This window comes from Vombatus ursinus, unplaced genomic scaffold (genome assembly GCF_900497805.2).
Source record: "Vombatus ursinus unplaced genomic scaffold, bare-nosed wombat genome assembly UNPS02014797.1, whole genome shotgun sequence".
Classification (NCBI taxonomy): Eukaryota; Metazoa; Chordata; class Mammalia; order Diprotodontia; family Vombatidae; genus Vombatus; species Vombatus ursinus.
Window position 1 is genome coordinate 3,928,102 of NW_020954575.1, and position 18,844 is coordinate 3,946,945.

General features: G+C 38.6%; 1 protein-coding gene across 1 annotated transcript; it reads left to right on the plus strand.

Moving 5' to 3' along the window:
* Window positions 1–4,363: 4,363 nt before the first annotated feature.
* On the plus strand, window positions 4,364–15,973 carry RNFT1 (ring finger protein, transmembrane 1). The gene is made up of 9 exons (XM_027870509.1): window positions 4,364–4,432; window positions 6,465–6,925; window positions 7,182–7,258; window positions 8,497–8,597; window positions 9,103–9,256; window positions 11,448–11,609; window positions 12,322–12,387; window positions 14,921–15,022; window positions 15,614–15,973. The coding sequence occupies exons 2-9, from the start codon at window positions 6,520–6,522 to the stop codon at window positions 15,746–15,748; spliced, it is 1,203 nt and encodes a 400-aa protein (XP_027726310.1). The 5' UTR covers window positions 4,364–4,432; window positions 6,465–6,519; the 3' UTR covers window positions 15,749–15,973.
* The last annotated feature ends 2,871 nt before the right edge of the window (window positions 15,974–18,844 follow it).

Sequence of the window (18,844 nt, forward strand, 5' to 3'; positions counted from 1 at the left end):
TCCTGGAGAAGCCACTTAACCTCTGAGTGCTCCAGGCAACTATCTAAGACTGTAGATTATAGAGAAGGTACCAACCTACACTGGTAGAGGGAATTCACTCATCTGGGAGTTCTGTATACAAATTAAATCTCAGTTCTATTTCCTATCACTATTAAATATAAAATCTAATTCTTGAAGCAAAAATAACCAGATGTCTTTCCTTCCTATAGATTGGCATAACTTTCTTATTTATTCCAATTTGAACCTGGCTCTGAAAACAGGCTGGTTTATGTGTAAATGCGTTTCTACAAATGTAAGTGGTATGTTTCCCTTATTTTGAGCATTCCACTTCAGAGGAATAATCAAGGCAACACTAACCCAGATGGGCAGAGCACATCAGACAATCAGTGACACCTGAGTTTTTCAACATTGAATGAATAATCTTGGTTTTCCAATGAAGTGGGTGTTGTTCTTTTTGTCTTATGACGGCTATTATTTCTATATTGGTACTACTCATGTGGAGATGGTTAGACATCAACACAAATAATATAAGTAATCTGGCCTTGCAAGATATACCATTTCCACAATGCATAGAAAACCTGATATTTTGGAGAAAGTCTCCAGGAGGCTGTGTGCATTCGACTGGGATTGGTTCTTAGACAGTCCTCAAAAATATAAGTAGAAATTGAATGTCATCTTGGGGAGGGAGGTGGGGAAGAAGGGGGAGAAAAATTTAAAATTCAAAAGCTTATGGAAGTGATTGCTGATAATTTAAAATAAATTAATTAAAAAAAGTAGAAGTAGAAGATGAGAGAATGGTAGGGGATACCTCCTTGCCCCACTGTGAGAAGGGTAGATTGCAGAAATGATTTCATGGGATCTGTGGCTCCTATTGTGGACTGATCCAATTTATGTGAGGCAGGCCCCACCCCATCACTGGGTTCCCCTTTCCCTTCTGTGGCTCTAAGCAAAAAGGGAAGGTTCTGATTAACTACATTCACTTCCAGTATCTAATCAGGAAGCTTATTCCTGCTCTCTAAAGTCAATCACTGGCTATTGTATTTCCACTGTCTGTGCCGATCAATTAAATATTCTGTTCATTCTTCCCTTTCTGTTCTTACTGTTTCCTTATGATACATAAAATTAATTTAATGAGCTAACCTTGGTTATGTGATTATTTGGGGAAGGATGCAGTTGGGGAGGCAGAGAATGCTGGTTAGGAATAAAAGCAATATATGCATCCAATGCTTAGTGTAGAAGCCAGCCTTGGACAAAGACACCCCTGGGAACTTAGCAACCCCAAGGAACTGGCTACAATTGCTTTCCAAACTGGTCCAAGGTTATAAATGGGGTGGGTGGGTAACTGGGAAATAAAGATCAGGTAAAGTGATTTGTAATCCAAACCATAAATTTCCCCTAGACTATTGTTGAAATCTGGAAGTTGTGAACTTTAAAGAGGCCCAACCACTCCTGGCTTCTTGTCCACCCCTTCCCCGTAGTATGGTTCCTCATCTATGGTACTGTACCACAGTAAATTCTTCTAACACATGGGAGAAAACTACCATATGTCAACTGGATTGAACTAGCCTCTAATCTGTGGATGGCTGGAGATGAACAAAGCAAGCTAGAGACAGGAGAGTCAGGAATCAAATAGAAGTTTAATTTCAAAGTGAAGGAAATGGCTTGCAAGCAAGGAATGGAATTAGACACCTGCTGAGGACCTGCCCCTACTGGGGGGGACCCAAGGCAGTGGGGGAGATCTCAATACTTATGCCAATAGCTACTCAGTGAGTTATACCCAACATGAGGGATAAGAGATAAGTTTGCTTCATAGCAGGGTTTTATGACCAAAATATGGGTACTTGTCCAAGCTTGTCTGAGCTCAGAGAACACCTGTTGCTGGTCAAAGCAATACAATAATTACATGAAATAATTCTGGGATTTCGCTGTGGCTGAGCACAAAGGATTATTGTTATGCCAAGCTAAGGACACAAGCTCGCTTGCTGGGCCTTAGCTCTGGAAAACAGAGTGTCTCCTAATATCTTGTCACACATGTGGGGAGCCACCTTCTAAGTTTTACACACATACACATAGAAGAGCAGTGGCAGCAGAAGCATGATATAATGGATAGATTAGGCTATTCGACCCTGGGCAATTTTCCCTGTAACAATGAAACCACAGGCCTGGTCCTATACTATACACTTCTAATATACATATATATACCTATAAACACATACGTCTATGTATATATAAAGACACATATACATAAATGTCTACATAGGAAGCATTCATTAATAAATTCTTTTTGGGACTTGAAAGTGAGTTTCATCACTTTCCCTATCACAAATCTTTTTTAAAAAAGCAAATGAACCAAGACAAGTCATTAGGTTATCAATATACAAGTGGAAAAACTAGATCCCTTTTTGCCATCCATCACACGTAGCTACCATTTTTATCTTTAGTACATTAAGGTATGATGAAGTGGCCCTAGCCTTACCACTGGAAGAAATAGCATGTGGTTATTATTGTAGGTGGGTGTAATGTATGTGTAAGGTGGGTGTAATGTATGTGTAGGTGGAGTATTCTAAAAATACTTTGGGGGAAAACAGAGTTAAGCTATGCATCTAAACCAAGGGAAGTGGACAGAGTCAGCTTTTGGGCTAGACAAGTACACAACATTTAGCTGACTCAGTTTTACAAATGTAGTTAATGACTAACGGCACTTCAAAGCCTTGACCAAGAACTCAAGGTGAAGAGGTAAGGACAGAATGTCAATTCTGAAGTGGAAAAAGGGACTGGGAGCTTGGTTATCATTAGGGATGGCCAAGTATTAGTTCCTCTCCAGGACTGCATGGTGGAAGCTGTTTGTTTAGGATTTCTTTTCCAGGAACTCATGCAGGTAGGTTTTTTCCTAAAGCACAGGTCTGACCAACTCGTTCCTCTACTCTTGGCTTCCCACCACTTAGACGATCAAATATACCCAACGTACTTTTCCAGCACTACTCCCCATAACTCCCTTTGCATCAGGAAATGCAAGCAATTTTTACCTCTCAACTATAAATCCAGAACTTACTTCTAGACGTAAGACTCACAAAACATAAAGCTGTACATTTTTCCCTTTCTTTAATACGATGACAGCAAATTAACCACCTGACCCATACAAGTTTTCGAGCTGTTTTTTTTTTTAAATCAGTCCACAAAAATATTTAACACAATTCCAACAACTGGTGGCTATTTCCTGGTATAGGATGAATTATGATTTTATTTTCTTAACTACAACTTCTCATCAATGAAAAACATTCTTGAGACTAAAAAGCTGCGAGAGATGCTTGCGGGTTAGAGACGGAAACCCTCTTTCTGGGCATAATGGAAAACACATTTTGCATTACGTGAAGAAAAAAAAAATTTGTTTACTCAAAAAAACTGGGGAGGAGCCATTTGTTAGATTCATTTATATTTCTAACGTGGGATGGGGGAGGGTTGGCCTCAGAGCCAGGAAGACACATAACTGGCTGTGTGCGCCTGGAAAAATCACTAAATCCCTCAGTGCTCCGACTAACTCGTTGCAGAAGAGGTGCCAACCCGCCTTGGTGAAAAGAATTGCCTCCCATGGGAGTCAAACCTCAGGTCCAGTCCCTAACTCTATCTAATCCTCTCGTTTGCGATCCTGGGTGCACGAGCTTCGTGGAGCCCCCGGGGACCGCGGCCAGAGCAAGAGCCGGGGCCGCCCGAAGGCTGCTCTGCCTCAGCCGAACCCGGGGTCGGCTAGGCCTCGCACTCCCTAGCCCGCCTCAGTCCGGAAGCTTCGGAGCCGAAGAAGTTGCGAGCTGTCCCCCAGGGCTCCGGTCCGAGCGAGAGCGGCGGATCCAGGAGACTCGTCAAGGGCCTACCGGGGTTAGGGCCTCACCTTCTCCGCATCGCCGCCATAGACCCGCCGCCCAGAGCGCGGAAGCCGCGGAGCAGCGTCGCTCATAGCAACAAGCCCCTCCCTCTGCCGCAGCATCCGAGTCAGCGAGGCGGCCGCCCTCGCTCCTCCTGACCCACTTTGGTACTCGCATCTCAGAGCATCTGTTTTTACCGCGAGGGGGCGGTTATTTATTGTTTGATTGATTTAAATAGCTTGGGAGGGGGAGGGGCAGTTTAGGAAGTAAGGCACTCGTCCCCGCCCCGCCACCTTGACTCCCTCTCTCCCCCTCCCCTTCTTGGGACGTCTCGCTGCGTGACTATCGTAGACGCGCGCGCGGCCCTCACGTTCCGGGAGCGCGCGCGCGCCGCCGCCACCGCCTCCTCAGGTCTGGCGCAGCCAGTGTCAGTTGTTGGCTACGGGAGGGCGGTGGTGATGACGGCCGGGCGTGACGGCCGCGCCGCGGTAGCACCTCCTCCCTCTCCTCCCGCTGCCGCCGCCGCCGCCGCCGACGCCGACGCCGAGGCCTCGTCAGACTCATCATGAGAGGTGAGTTCCGGGCAGGCGGGCGGAGCCGGGGGCTGGGGTACCCGGGGCTTCCCTCGGGCTGGATCTCACGGGGGAGGGCTTCCCCCGTCACCCTCCCCTCCGCAGTAGATTCCGGCGGCTTCCTGTTAACGTCCAGAATCAGATATAAAATCCTCAGCTTGGCTTTCGGAGCCCTTCACAACCTGCCCGCCCCCCCCACCTTTCCAGGCTTCGCTCCTTACGCCTCCTTCCCCCGCCCCCACCTCCATTCTGATACTGACCTCAAGGCTCCGAGCGCCACTCTTCATCTCCCGACTCCGTGCCTTTGCATTGGCTGTCTTCCGTGCCCTGGAATGTTCGTTCACCCAGTTTCTGTCTCTTGGCTTGCCTGACTTCAAGTCTCAGCTAAATCCCACCTTTCCCGGGCATTTCCTTGATTCTGGTGCCGTTCTTCTGTTGATCATTTCCAGTCTGTCATGTAATAAGCCTGTTCGTACATAGTTGTTTGCATGTTGTCTCCCCTTTTAGATTGTGAACTCCTCAAGGACGAGGGCTGTTTTTTGCTTTTCTTTTTGTATTCTAAGCTTTTAGCACGTGCCTAGCCCATAGTAGTTTAATAAATGCTTATTGACGGACAGTGAGCTCGCTGTTTTTGCCCTTCTTTGTATTTAGTATTTGTTTTTATTCTTAGCATTTAGCACAGTTTTTGGTACAAAGTAGGAGTTTAATGAATCATCGTTGACTGACTGAAGCTGGCAACTCCTGTAGGGGACCCCTGGACTGCCCTTTCACTTGGGGTGGGGTCTGTTTAGGGGCTGGAGCCAGGGAGATTTCATTCCACCACCCCCACCTTCCTTGCCATGGAGGAGGTAGAGCTGTCCAGTCGAGGCCTTTGGGTCCCAGGTGGCTTTTTATGAACCTCAGGGGAAGATTTGGTGCCCCTCCACCTCCACCCCTACCCCCACCTCCGGGGCTTCTTCCCTTTTTCTGATGGATCCACTCTTGTGCCCACGGCATTTTTTTTAAGGCTACAGTTTGTCATTTTACCCTCTTCATACTGAAGGTTGACCTGGCAGAGGTAATCCTGTGGCTGTCAACAAGTGGCTTTTTTATGAGCTGTTAGTAGTCATTTAGCTGCGTTCTCTTAAAAAAGAAATGTGCTTTGCTGCTCACTGCGGCATTAATTATGGGTAATCATGAGTCATTATTTGGCTCCAGTCTTCCAGAAGGCTGCATGGAGTAGAACTATAACTAAACTGAGCAACAAGTCCACCTTTTTATGAGTTATATTTATTTACCACTATGATGCTAATTAAAAGCATTATTTCCTATATTTTTCCTAGAAACTCGGGTGTTTTTGCAGGTCCTTTATTTATCATTTGCCCTCCTAATGGTCTAGTGTATGGATAATCTAGATGATACCGTTCCAAAATTACACATTAGCAAACTATTGAAAACTAATATAGTAAGAATCAGAGTTGTTGCTAGAATTCAACTCTCTTTTCTGTGAATGTGTTAGCCATTCATCTTAAGAGATTAACCTACCGCCTCCTCCTCCTCCTAGTAGGACTCATTTGTTGTTGTACAATCATCCCCATTTGGGATTTTCTTGGCAAAGATACTCAAGTGGTTTGCCCTTTCCCTCTGCAACTCATTTCACAGATGAGGAACTGAGGCAAACAAGGTTAACTGACTTGCACAAAGTCACACAGGTAGTAAGTATAAGGCTAGAGTTGAATCCAGGTCTTCCTGATTCCAGTGCTTTATCCACTGCTCCACCTAACTGCCCTCCATTAGAAGTATTCTAAACTTCATGTTTGCATAAGAATTTTTGCTGTAGGAAGTTCACATAAGAGAATGTTGTGGTAGTAGATCTTTGTTACTAATGAAGGAATAGGATCTAGTAACAAGTGATGTACTGAGACGGGTATATCTGCTGTGGTAGTTGGTTCTGGCAAATAAAAATCGCTAATGGACAGCATGTTATTTTCTCTGTTTAACAGTTGTCTTACCAAATGTATTTTAAAAAAGTCTTTTTTTGCTATTTACTTAGGAGACATAACCCTCAAACAAACACATCTGGATCAAAGGAAAAGCAGTCCAAGGCCATGCAAGCCAGCTGTAGTCACCTTCACAATCTTCCAGGAACAGGAGGCAGTGAGACTGCCCCAGCTTCTCATTGTGCCCATACTGTAAGAATGACTGGTGAAGGTTCTTGCCATCATCCTGGAGACATTCACATCCAGATAAGCTCTGTACCTGGAGAGTGTGGTGAAAGTCCAAGCCCTAGAAACTTAAGGTCTGGTTCCCAAAGCAATACTCAGGGCTGCATACACAGTCGATTAAGAAGTCATTCACACAATGAAGCAAGGCAACCTGATGATGCTACCATGGAGCCAGGAGAAAACGGCAGCAGCTCTATCTCTGAGTTTCGCTATCTCTTCCATTGGTTGCAGAAAAGTCTTCCATATATTTTGATTTTGTGTGTCAAACTTGTAATGCAGCATATAACAGGTATAACTGATTATTAAATAACTTTTGTTGCTGAATTAATTTCATTTATTATATTTATTTACTGGATAATTTAACATTCATTTCAGTTTTTTTGTTAGCTTTTACAATGTTGTATATTTTGTTTTAATTTGTCTTAGCTTTCCATAGTCCATTGCTAGCTTGAATACTTTTGGAGGTTGAACATTTCATTTTACTATCTTGAAACTCCTGTTTGATTTTTTTTTCTTCCAAATAACTGGCACTTATTTTCTAACAGGCATTTCTCTTGGAATTGGGCTGCTAACAACTTTTATGTATGCAAACAAAAGCATTGTAAATCAGGTTTTTCTAAGAGTAAGTACAATATTCAGCAATTAAACATTTTTTGAAACACCAAATTTCTCTAGATTTTCATGCTAACTTTCGAGAGAAATGGGAAGACTAGATCATGTTAATTTGGCAGACATAAATGTATGCACTGTGACATAAGGTTTCGTTCTCAACCACATTACATGGATAATTTGCCTATTCTTATGTTGCAATTCCTCATCTGATCTGAGAAGAGAGTATGTGACTGGAATCCTGATAGTGGAGGCATGCTCATTGAATGAAGTTCTTTAGATTTTAGAAAAAACCTTCTAACATCCTAGAATGGGTTAACTAGGTAACTGCACCTGTTCTGTGAGCCACTTTGACCATATTTATAATAAGAATTACCCATAAACACTTTGCCAGATATACTACTTGTTGTTTTAGGGTGGAATTGGGTTTTGGAATAATGTGTTGAATTGTTCTTTCCAATTTAAGCCAATCTAATAAGTGTATCATAAGATAATTGGTGAAGTAGATAATTGCTTAGAAAGTATGTCCCCATATTAATCTATGGGAGAATAGAATTAGTTTACTGAGTTTCATTTTAAGGCAACTTTACAAATATGCATTTCATTTATGGCTCACAGACAGAAATCAGCCGTTTTACAGTTTGGCAAAGAGAATTGCAGGTGCAAAAAAAAAAAAATAGCCCATATAAGACTAACCCAATAAAGCTAATTTTTTCAGAATTTAAGATGAGCCAGTTCATTCAGTTTGTAAATATTTTTGAGTTAACATTGAATTTTTTAAATGACCATTAGAAAACCACTTTATTGACTTTACTGCTCAATTAAAATATTAACATTTTTAAAATTCAAATAAATAGTTTAAAAATCAGGTTCCTTTTTGAAAACCTAGCCCAAGTACAACTTGTTTGTTTTTTGTACTTGGCCAGAAGTGCTTGATACCAGTTTACATGTGGTCTGACCTACTTGAAAATAGGCTTTAAGTCATGTTTTTTCCTTTTTTATCTTGAGGAAAACCTGTATTTGCAAAATTCGTCTTAAAATCAATTTTGTTGCTTCACTAAAAACCAAAATTACAAATAATAGTGACTAGAGTGATACAAATGGAACCAGATGTTCTCTATACTTAAAGCAAGTCACTCCATAAAAATAACTTCAAACATCTGGAATTGACCATTACATTTAATACTATTCTTATGCATTTAAATTTTGGAAAAATTCAGTTGTAAATTATAAAATTGTTTTATTTTACAGGAAAGGTGCTCAAAGGTACAGTGCGCTTGTTTACTGGTATTCTTAGCAGGATCTTCCGTTCTCTTATATTACACCTTTCAGTCTCAATCACTTTATTACAGGTAATTGGAGCACATGTACCATTTTTATGCATGTCAGTATCTACTGGAAACTTTAGTCTTTTAGGTGTCAACAGAGACTTATAGGCTGCCTTCCAGGTGTCATATGGGATTTAGAGCACTTAGAGACTTCATACCAAGAGGGTGGTTTGTGAGATGTTACAACATAGAATGGAGGTAGAAGACAGAATTGTTTTTAGTCATATCCTAGGCTTAAATAAGATGGAATCCAGGTTGCATTTTGAAGTAGTATAAGATAGTTCAGCAGGTTGGCTTGTGAGGTGGTATATTGAACTAGATTATGTCAAAAAGTGAAGCCAGACATTCATTTTTAAAATTCCTGTTAAGAAATCTAAATTTTTAATTACGATCCATCTGAATCAAAATTTGAGATTTTTTTTTATTTTTAGATTATTTTTATTCTATATAAACAAAATATTTTTAGCAAATTTATTTAATATAGTAACATTTTACCTTCAATAATAACTTAATGTATTTCTCTTGGTAGCTTAATCTTTTTAAATCCTACTTTGGATTTTTCGAGCTTCTGGGAGGTACTCTGGATTGTGGGAATCACAGACTTCATCCTTAAATTCCTCTTCATGGGCTTCAAATGCCTTATTTTGTTGGTGCCTTCTTTTGTGATGTCTTTTAAATCCAAGGTAAGAAAGTAACTTCTGTTCATATGGGGAAAATGTTGAAAGTGATGCATTGGATTTTCATTTAAAACATTGATTCATTATTAAGATACAGTATCTTTATATTAAGTGAGAGATTCAATAGGTTTACAAATTTCCTGACTGGTATGATTTTAGAAACAAATTAAAATCCAGTTTACATCTCTAGAGAGAGAAAAATCATGTTAAACATGTCTTTTTTATTACATGTAACATTTAACTGTAGGTAATTTATTGTAACTTTTGTCAGGTTAACATTTGTAAGCTCCATTCATTGTTTAAAACACTAAGCAAAAAGTTCCAAGTTTGCCTTAAATTTCTAGTGAAGTTAAAGAACTGGATCTAAGATGACTTTAATTTTTACAGGATTCTGAAACTTTATAGATGTAGAATACTAAATACTTTAAGTTATAAGGAGATTGATGTGGCTGTGGATCAGATTATTTAAATGTATTTGTTACATATTTCACCTCTGTGTATGTATCTTTCTAGCAACAGGATTTTATTTTGTTTTGGTTTACATGATAAAGTGGCATTTAATTTCCTTTCTGTTATAACAGTACCAATGACCATTATTTTGGTTTTGGTTCACTGTTCTTAAAGTACTTTGTGCTGTTGTTTTAATGATATGTAATAATTACTGTTGTATTTCATTTAATGTTGTTGAAAGGATGTTGAAAGGATTGGATTTAAAGGCCTCCTTCCTGCAATAATTTCTTTAATTAAAAGGATCAGATATGAAAAACCTAATGCATTCACCTTCTTCTATATGTGAAGTCTCAATTTTGTAGATTATCTTGCAGCAGTTTTCATCTCCGACTGGCCACTTTTTACTATTAGCTGGGATTTGTTTGGAAAATGCAAACTGAATAACCAAGGGAGTCAGTCATAGAGGAATAATACATCTACTACAAAGAAAAGTAGGACTAAATTCAAATTCAGGTTGAACTTTAGGGGAGTTTAAGTGTCTTCCCTCTATAGAGTTGTCATTTGATGTTTGAGTATGATTCTTCAGTAAAATCTTAAGTCAGAAAAAGAAGTAATTGAAACTTTTCTGAGGTTCTTCATTTCTTTCCTATCTGATCAATTTATTGGTAATTCCAGTTTTAGATACTTGTTGAAGAGAGATATTCATGCCAAAATTTAACGTAGAGTTAGATGATCTACACAATCATACAAGGGTTTCTGGCTGTTCTAAGTAGCAGAATAGAGAAAGCTGAATTGCTGGGTTCCTGGGTTCCCATCCTGGTTCTGGAACCATGTGTAAAGCAGACAGCTTCTGGGCCCGATTTCTCATTTGAAAGGTCAGAGTGGGAGTGGAGAGGTTTGAAAGTGTGATCTATTCTAGCCGTAGATAATATGATCCTGTGAAATCTTGTGATGATGAGATTTAGGATTTGACAGTGATGATTAATTTGTCTTCCTGTCTAATAATTGTCTTGATTACATTATATTTAAAATTGTTATATTTTAAGCCATATTAAAACAATATTGTAGAGCTGTTTAGTCTTCATTGAAGACTGGTTAACATATTTTTTACTATATATAATACCACTTCCCTAAAATTACTCTGGGTACTGTTTTGAATAATTTATTTATTTTTAGTTTTCAACATTCACTTCCACAAGATTTTGAGTTCTAAATTTTCTCCCCATCTTGTCTCTCCCCCCACCCCAAGATGGCATGCATTCTGAATACCCCTTCCCCTAATCTGCCCTCCCTTCTATCTCTACCCCCCCTTCTCTTATCCCCTTCCCCTTCAATTTTCCTGTAGGGCAAGATAGATTTCTATACCCCATATCTTATTTTTTGGGTAGTGTTTTGAAATAAATAAATTCCTTACATAACATGGGAATCAGGTTGTGATTGTAAGCGAAGTATAGGAATCAGTATCTGTTAATTTCCTAGGTAAACTATCACTCTGTAGACTTCAGTACTATTTACAGGAGGCAGCAGGAAGAATACTGAAGGGGATCTGGATCCATGGTTCAAGTCCCAGTTCTGTTCCTTAACTGCCCATGTGACCGTGGGCAAACCTCTTCATCTCTCTGGGTCTCCTCATTTAGTGATCTGAGAAATGGGGGGAATTAGGACCTTATGATGTATAGAGCTATATATAAAGCTATGTGCTTAAAGCTCATTGTAGATTTATGTGTGTTTCCCCTTTCTTCTTTAGGGCTATTGGTATATGCTCATAGAAGAATCATGCCAGTATTATCGAACTTTTGTTCCTATTCCAGTTTGGTTTCGTTACCTTGTTAGCTATGGGGAGTTGGGAGGCAGTGTAACAGGATGGAGTCTTGGGATTCTGCTGGGTCTGCTCTACCTCATTCTAAAAGTATGTAATATTTAACTTGCTTTTGATAAGTTTACCAAAATCTTACAGAAATATTTTTGGAGTTTAGACCCTGTTACTGTCTAAATAACCACAGGCACTTAACCTTACTGAACCTGTTTTCTCATCTGTAAAAAGGGGATATAAATATAAGGCAGTTGGTTTTAACAATTGAATTAGTGTAAAAAGTTAGAAATTACACCTGTTAATATTACTATTTAGTGTTTACTTGAGGGGTCCATACTTTAATCTGTCCTACCACTATGGTGAAATAATAATAAATATATCAAGACATGCACAAAGCCAAACTGCATTTTTCTGTTTTTGGTTTTTGACATCATCATGTTAATTTTTACCTACTACAAGATTGCAGAAGTATGATGAATAGAGTATAAAGTGAAGTAAGAAGCTGCAGGTGGGAAATTTGTATATATATTTGATTTGTCATTTCAGATTTCAGTTGACCTTAAGTTGGATCTTACCAGCAAAGAGTTGTTTTAACTCCAAATTTAGTAAATATTCAATGAATGAAATTGAAGTCAAATTTGAGGGACAACCTTAATATGGAATTAAAGGAATCTGGTATATTTTCAGCAAATTCAACAGTTAGATTTTGAACTAGATGATTTTGGGGGTGAGGTCATCATATCACTGCGACTTGCATTAAAGCTTGGAAAAAGCTCTTTGCACTAAACATACTTATTCTCTATTTCAGCTTCTAGACTTTTTTGGGCATCTGAGAACTTTCAGGCAGGCTGTACGGATATTTTTAACACGCCCAGTAAGTAATCCATTTTCTAGCTACAGAAAAATACTACTTGCATTTTGTCTTAGAAAATGCTATCTTGGTAAGCTTATTCCAAGAAGTGCTGAGGAATAATTTCTTATGTTAAGTTGTTGAATGGTTTCCTATTTCACACTGCTTGCATTTCCCCCTTTTTTGTTTGCCACTGGAACCATGATAGACACTGGTTTTCTCTCTTTAAGCAGTCAGCAAGAATTTATTAAGCACTTAAGCACTAGGAATAGAAAGGCAAAAATATGGTTCCTGTCTTCAAGGAGCTTTCTTTCTAACGAGGGAGACAACATGCAAGTAACTGTATGTACAAGATATATACAGTTAACAGGGGTTGGGCAGGAGCAGAAAAGGCCTCTTAGTGTATTAAGATAAGCTGAGTCTTGCCGGAAGCCAGGAGACAGGTAAGGATGGAGATTCCAGGTGAAGAATACAGCCAGTGAAAAGGCCTGGAATTGGGAGATGTGTTGTGTTGCCAAGAACAGCAAGAAGGCCAGTACTACTGGATTGCAGAGTATATGGAAGGGAATAAAGTACAAGAAGATGGGTCTGAAGGGACCAGGTCCTGAAGGGCTTTAAATGCTAAACAAAGGACCTTATATTGATCCCAAAGGTAATAGGGAGCCACTGGAATTTGTTGAACAAAGAGTTACATTGTGAAATCAGTGTTTTAGGAAAATCAGTTTGGCAGCTGAGTGGAGGATGGATTGGAGTGGGGAAAGGATTTGAGGCAAGGAGACTTAATGTGAAGGCCGTTTCCATTGTCCAGGCAAGAAGTGCACCAGGTAGCTGTGTGAGTGGAGAGAAAAGGATATATATACCAGAGATGTGATAAAGACAGAAATGATAAGACTTAGCATCAGATTGGAGAAGATGACACTGAGGTTGTGGGCCCGGGTGACTAAGAGGGTGATGGTGCCCTCAGTGGTAATAGAGAGGTTTGGAAGAGGGGAGGATTTGGAAGCAGTAGTCCCATTTTGGAAATACTGCGTTTGAGATGTCTCCAGAACTTTGAAATGTCCAATAGTAAGTGGTGATAAGAAGCTGAGAAGTTAAGACTGGATATGTAGATCTGGGGAATAATTTCCATAGAAACGATCATTAAACCCATGGAAGCTGATGAGACAGACCACCAAGCAAGGTACTATAAGAAAGAGATGAAGGCCCAGGACAGAGCCATGGGAGATAATCCAGTGGGCATAACTTAGAGGAAGATCCAGCCAAAGAAGGCTTAAGAGTTGTCATACTGGGAGGAGTACCAGGAGAGACAGCAGTGTCACCAAACCTAGGCAGAAGAGTCTTATCTAGGGGAAAAAAGTAGAAATGTTGAAGGCAGAGAGATCAAGAAGAACAAAGATAAAAAAAGGCCATTATTATAGGGGTTCCAAAGTTTAAGTGGAGTTTTAAGCTGCACTTTTGAAAGACCCTGTATCTAGCAGATAAGAAACCTTTGGTAATTTTGGAGAGAGCAGTTTCAGTGAGATGAGTGAAAGCCAAACTGAAGAAGATTTAGATTCAAGTGAAGTGTTTTGATTAACACTTTTGACAACTAGATGCTAATTGTTACAATGCATGTGCATTTCAGATAGGCTTGTATTCAAAAATAAAAGTTTAACAAGGGTGCTCCAAGCTGTATACATTTTTAAAATGGATCTCAAGGATAAAACTTATATATACACCCAGGTAAAAGAGCTACAGTAGAACCTTATGAGATACTGAAGCTGACATCTTAGGAAATAGTGCCCAAAGAAGAGATGAAAACTGCATGCCTCACCCTTCTTTGCAGAGGTGGAAGACTCTATGGGTGTGGAGCATTGCATATCCCATCAGATTTGGTTAATGTGTTTAGTTTTGCTGAATTTCTCCCTTTAGATGAGGTATTTACCCTGAAAACTCAGTTAATGTTTTCCAAGGGTTTATTAAATACGCACTAAAAATTTTATGAGCTTTTGTTTCCCTTCCCTTTCTAGTTCTGCTGTTAGCTTCATGCAACCCTATTCCCAGTTAGCTCCCACTAATATAAGATTAAACATTCTTTCACTTTATAATAGCTAGCTGTACTACATAGCACTTTAAGGTTTGCAAAACACTTTGTGTGTGTTTATCCTCACAATAGTGTTGTCAGGTAGATATCATCAACAATCCCTATTTTACAGATGAGGAAACTGAGGCACATAGAGGTTAAGTGACTTGCCCATGGTCACAGAGCTAGTCTGACCCTGTCTGAAATAAAATTCAAACTCAGGTCTTCCTGACTCGAATTTTATATGTGAAAAATCTCCTTGCAAAATCTCCCTTACTGAGGTAGTGATTCCCTGCCCCTGCTGCTGTATGATTTCACTACTTTCTGTCCTTTACATAAATCCTTTGGAGGTTTGAAAACCAATCTGATTCTAGGAAGACTGCTGAAGATTTGAACATCGCATATTTTAGGGGGAAAGGAATGAAGGAGCAAAAACCTTGGAAATTAAGGAATATGAATGACAGAAAAAAAAAATAAGATTTCTTATTTTTGTAGAGTTATGGTGTGACAGCCTCCAAAAGACAGTGTTCAGAAGCTGATGATCTTTGTTCTATCTGTCAGGCTGAATTCCAGAAGCCTATTCTTCTCATCTGCCAGGTAATTATAAATAAGTGTCCTCTTAAAACCATACAAATCCTCCCCACTGCACAACCCCATTCCCTATTCCCCTCCCCACCCACAACTCCCACCAGTGCTTAGTTAATCTATGAAGATAATATCAGGAATAGCATAGGAAGCCATTGGAAGGGGCACATTAAATTTTTGGAGCTGTAAATGAAAGCAATTTGGAAAATTCTGGGGAGAAAATCCAAATTCTGTTTTTAGATTTTGAAATTGATTTGACTTAAATTGTCCCTTTGACAGTCCTGAAAGGTACCAGTACTTGGGCTAAAGTATAATTTTAAAAGCATATATATCACCACCATTAAGATCGTTGTAATTTGAATTATTAAACTATCATGTGGCTGATACTGTAGAACACATATTCAGAGTCAGGAAACTTATTTCCTGGATCTACCACTATATAGTTAGAATTTCTGAGGGTCTCAAATTTGTATCCAAATTTAGGATATCATCTAAGTCAGTCTGAAAATTCTATAAAATGTAAATTTAATAGGCATTTTAGATAGTAAAATGTTAGGTAGAATGTTTACCAAGTGTAAAAGCCAGTTCTTGCTTCCATTACAGCATATATTTTGTGAAGAGTGTATCACGTTATGGTTTAATAGAGAGAAAACATGTCCACTTTGCAGAACTGTTATTTCAGACCATGTAAACAAATGGAAAGATGGAGCCACTTCATCACATCTTCAGATTTATTAAATCCTGTCAACTGCTATTTGGTGTTTATAGGATGCTGGTTTTCATTTAATGTTTGACTAAGTAATGTGGGTACTGCTATAATTGAATTTTAAATGGACTTTCAATGTTTTTAGTTCAAAACTAACCTTGAGCATCCAAATCAGACATTTTAGACTATTAGAAACAAGTTAAAGAAAATTCTGTCTACAGACATGAAATTTTAAGAATTAAATGGGTAAAAAGCAACCCTGTGTTATTTTGACTTTTCTTCTAATTCAGTGTTGTTCAAACAGCATTTTCATCTGTGTGTATTTAAAGATCTGTATAATGATAAATTGTTTAGACATTCTCAGTATGTAGTTGGACAGTTAGTAGTAGTTTGTTTTGAGGAACTCAGGCATCGTTTCCTGCTGGAATCAAAATCTTATTTTTTCATGGTTTTAAGGTACGTATATATAAAAACGGTTCTAGCTTTTTAGAGAGCATTGATTTTTATAAATCCAATTCTGAATTATTCCTAGAATTCTTAAGCCACTGTAAGGCATTTCAATGTATTTTTCCTGTGTTGGCGTTTAAGAATAATAGGATTAATTCCTATATTTTATAAAACTTGTATTTTTTAAAATGTAAAATTCTAAATACTATATTTTGTCTAAATCAGATTTTCCAAGTCAAAGGAACTGACTAGGGAAGATATATTTTAATCTGTATTGTTAACTGTCGCTTTGATTAGCAATCAGTAAGAATAAATGAAATTTAAAAATTTTTGCTGAATCTTATATATGCATACATATATACACTGCTGTCAACTTAAGTGTTTTATTATTTTGCTTTTATCTAGTGCTACTGACCATCTTACACAGTAATTTGTTGATTATGAAGGGGTTTTACACCAAGAGCAAACTCTGTAAATTTAACCTGAATCTGAAAGGATTCTTCACTACATACTTACTTTAAGCCACAAAATGATATAGCTTATTTTAATCTTCTTTCTATCCAATTTTTTTTAAAAGCACTACCTCTGTAGTTCACTGTGGGGCTACTGTGTCCTTGAAAAATCAGGCATTCTTACCTTAGGAAGTTACTATACAGCTTTAGGGTATTACTTTGTTACTTATTTTTTGTTTACACAGAAGCCGATATTTCCTTTGACTTAACTTAGTATATCAAAGGAAAGCATATTTGGCCTCTCTCTTTTCCCTGAGGAAATGGCACTGAAGTGTTATCAAATGAGAGAGATCTACATAAATGGAAAAATTGTCACCTTATATTGAATTAGTGGGCTAATTCTTAGAGTTGGTTATATTTTTATTATTCTTGGAAGAAAACTCAATTAAAGAACCTAGTAGAGAACAGACTTGTCTGACAGTTCAAATTTTGTATCAAATTATTTTCCCTTTGGTTTAAGTTTTATACAAATCATAAGAATTTTCCATTTTTGCTGCTACAGATTCATAAGTTGTTTTATGATTTCTATAAAAGCAGCACATAATATTGTATAACTATTTCAAGGGATATTTGTACTTAATGTATTTTTCCAATGTTGGCTTTTATTAAGTCAGTTTTCTGTAAATTCTTTAGTTTAAAAGCTTGTTAGGGTATGGGATTAAATCTTCCCCTGAAAATCTGAAATTGTGTTCTAATTATTATTTAATTAGAGTTTGCACCCATGGTGTCTCTTCAATTGCAGTATGCCTTACCAGGCAGAGGAGCTTCCTTCGTCTCAACAGTTTCCCCTAAAAGTTTGCTACAAGCTGGGTGGTGGTTGGGGAGGATGTCTCTGCCCTACCAGCTAAAGCTTTAGAGCTGCCACTGTTTAAGAGCCAATATTCCTTTACATACTCCCCTGTCTGCCCCACTGATGGGTGTGGGTGGCCCTAATGAAGAAAGGAATGTAGATAAAATTGATAATTAAGATTAGATTGGGCTAATGAAGGTACATCATAGAACTAGATCATAGTTCTTCTTGGGGGGGGCAGGCAGTTGGGGTTAAGTGACTTGCCCAGGGTCACACAGTAAATGTCTGAGGCCTGATTTGAACTCAGGGCTGGTGTTCTATCTACTGTACTACTTAGCTGCTCCCTAAATCACAGGCTGTTACGCTGGGGTCCATGAATGTTTTAAAAAATATTTTGATAACTGTCTTTCAATATAATCAGTTTCCTTTGTAATCCTATGTATCTTATACATTTAAAAACATTGTTATGAGGAGTCCAGAAGGGCCTATGACACTAAAAAGGTTAAGAACCCCTGGGATGGATTATATGATGGATTGCTTATAAGCAGGGAGCTATGCATCAACAGTTGGAGGGTTGATAGTGGAACACGTATCATTGTTATTCTAATTCTCAATTTCTTTCTGGAAGGCCCTCCTTCCTTGTAAGATTACTACTTACACCTCAAATAATGCCTTACCTGAGCACCAATACTGCCCTCTTCCTTCAGCAATGATTTTTCTCCCCACTGGAATTCACACTTTGTGCTATCTTTTCACTTGCATATCGTTTTATGTTATAGTTATTTGTGTCTCAACCCATTCCTAGACTGTAAGCTCTTTGAGGGCAGGGACTGTGCCTTATCTAAACTGCTTGGAATGTAGTAGCTCAGTGCTATTACACAGGTGACTAATAAATTCTGAATCTGAAGCCAGTTTGAGAGTAAAAAAAAAAAATCTTGAACAGCACATGATTTAATGTTGTCTTAACTTTTCCTGGTTTAGAAAACATTACTACAGCAACCATAATGCAGCTAAACTCCAAGTCACTTCAGTTCTGTAAGATAAACTCCCAACAATTAGAATCCATATACCTATACCTGTCTTGTAAAAACAATTGTCAAAAGAGAAGGGATGGGACATGGGGCCATAAACACACTGGTGAAGTAAAGGCACTCTTATGCTAGCCTTCCCTTAGGAGAAGGTTAGAGAAGAACAAAGCAGGCTTTGTTTAACTTGTTCAGGTTATGTCTTTCTCTCAACACAAGCATTATAAAGGGGCTCCATTATTTCAGAAAAAGTTTTATCATTCTGAGAACTATTAAAAGCAAGGTATTAAAAACCATTTTCATAATCAGCAGTCTCCCTCAGCAGGATGTCTTGTGTGTAAACCTGTCATATCT

Bases quoted from the DNA above. Each gene is read 5' to 3' on its own strand.
- RNFT1 (XM_027870509.1), top strand. From the start codon at position 6,520: ATGCAAGCCAGCTGTAGTCACCTTCACAATCTTCCAGGAACAGGAGGC. The intron at 7,259-8,496 runs GTAAGTACAATA...TTTATTTTACAG, and splicing joins TAAATCAGGTTTTTCTAAGA to GAAAGGTGCTCAAAGGTACA. The intron at 9,257-11,447 runs GTAAGAAAGTAA...TTTCTTCTTTAG, and splicing joins TGATGTCTTTTAAATCCAAG to GGCTATTGGTATATGCTCAT.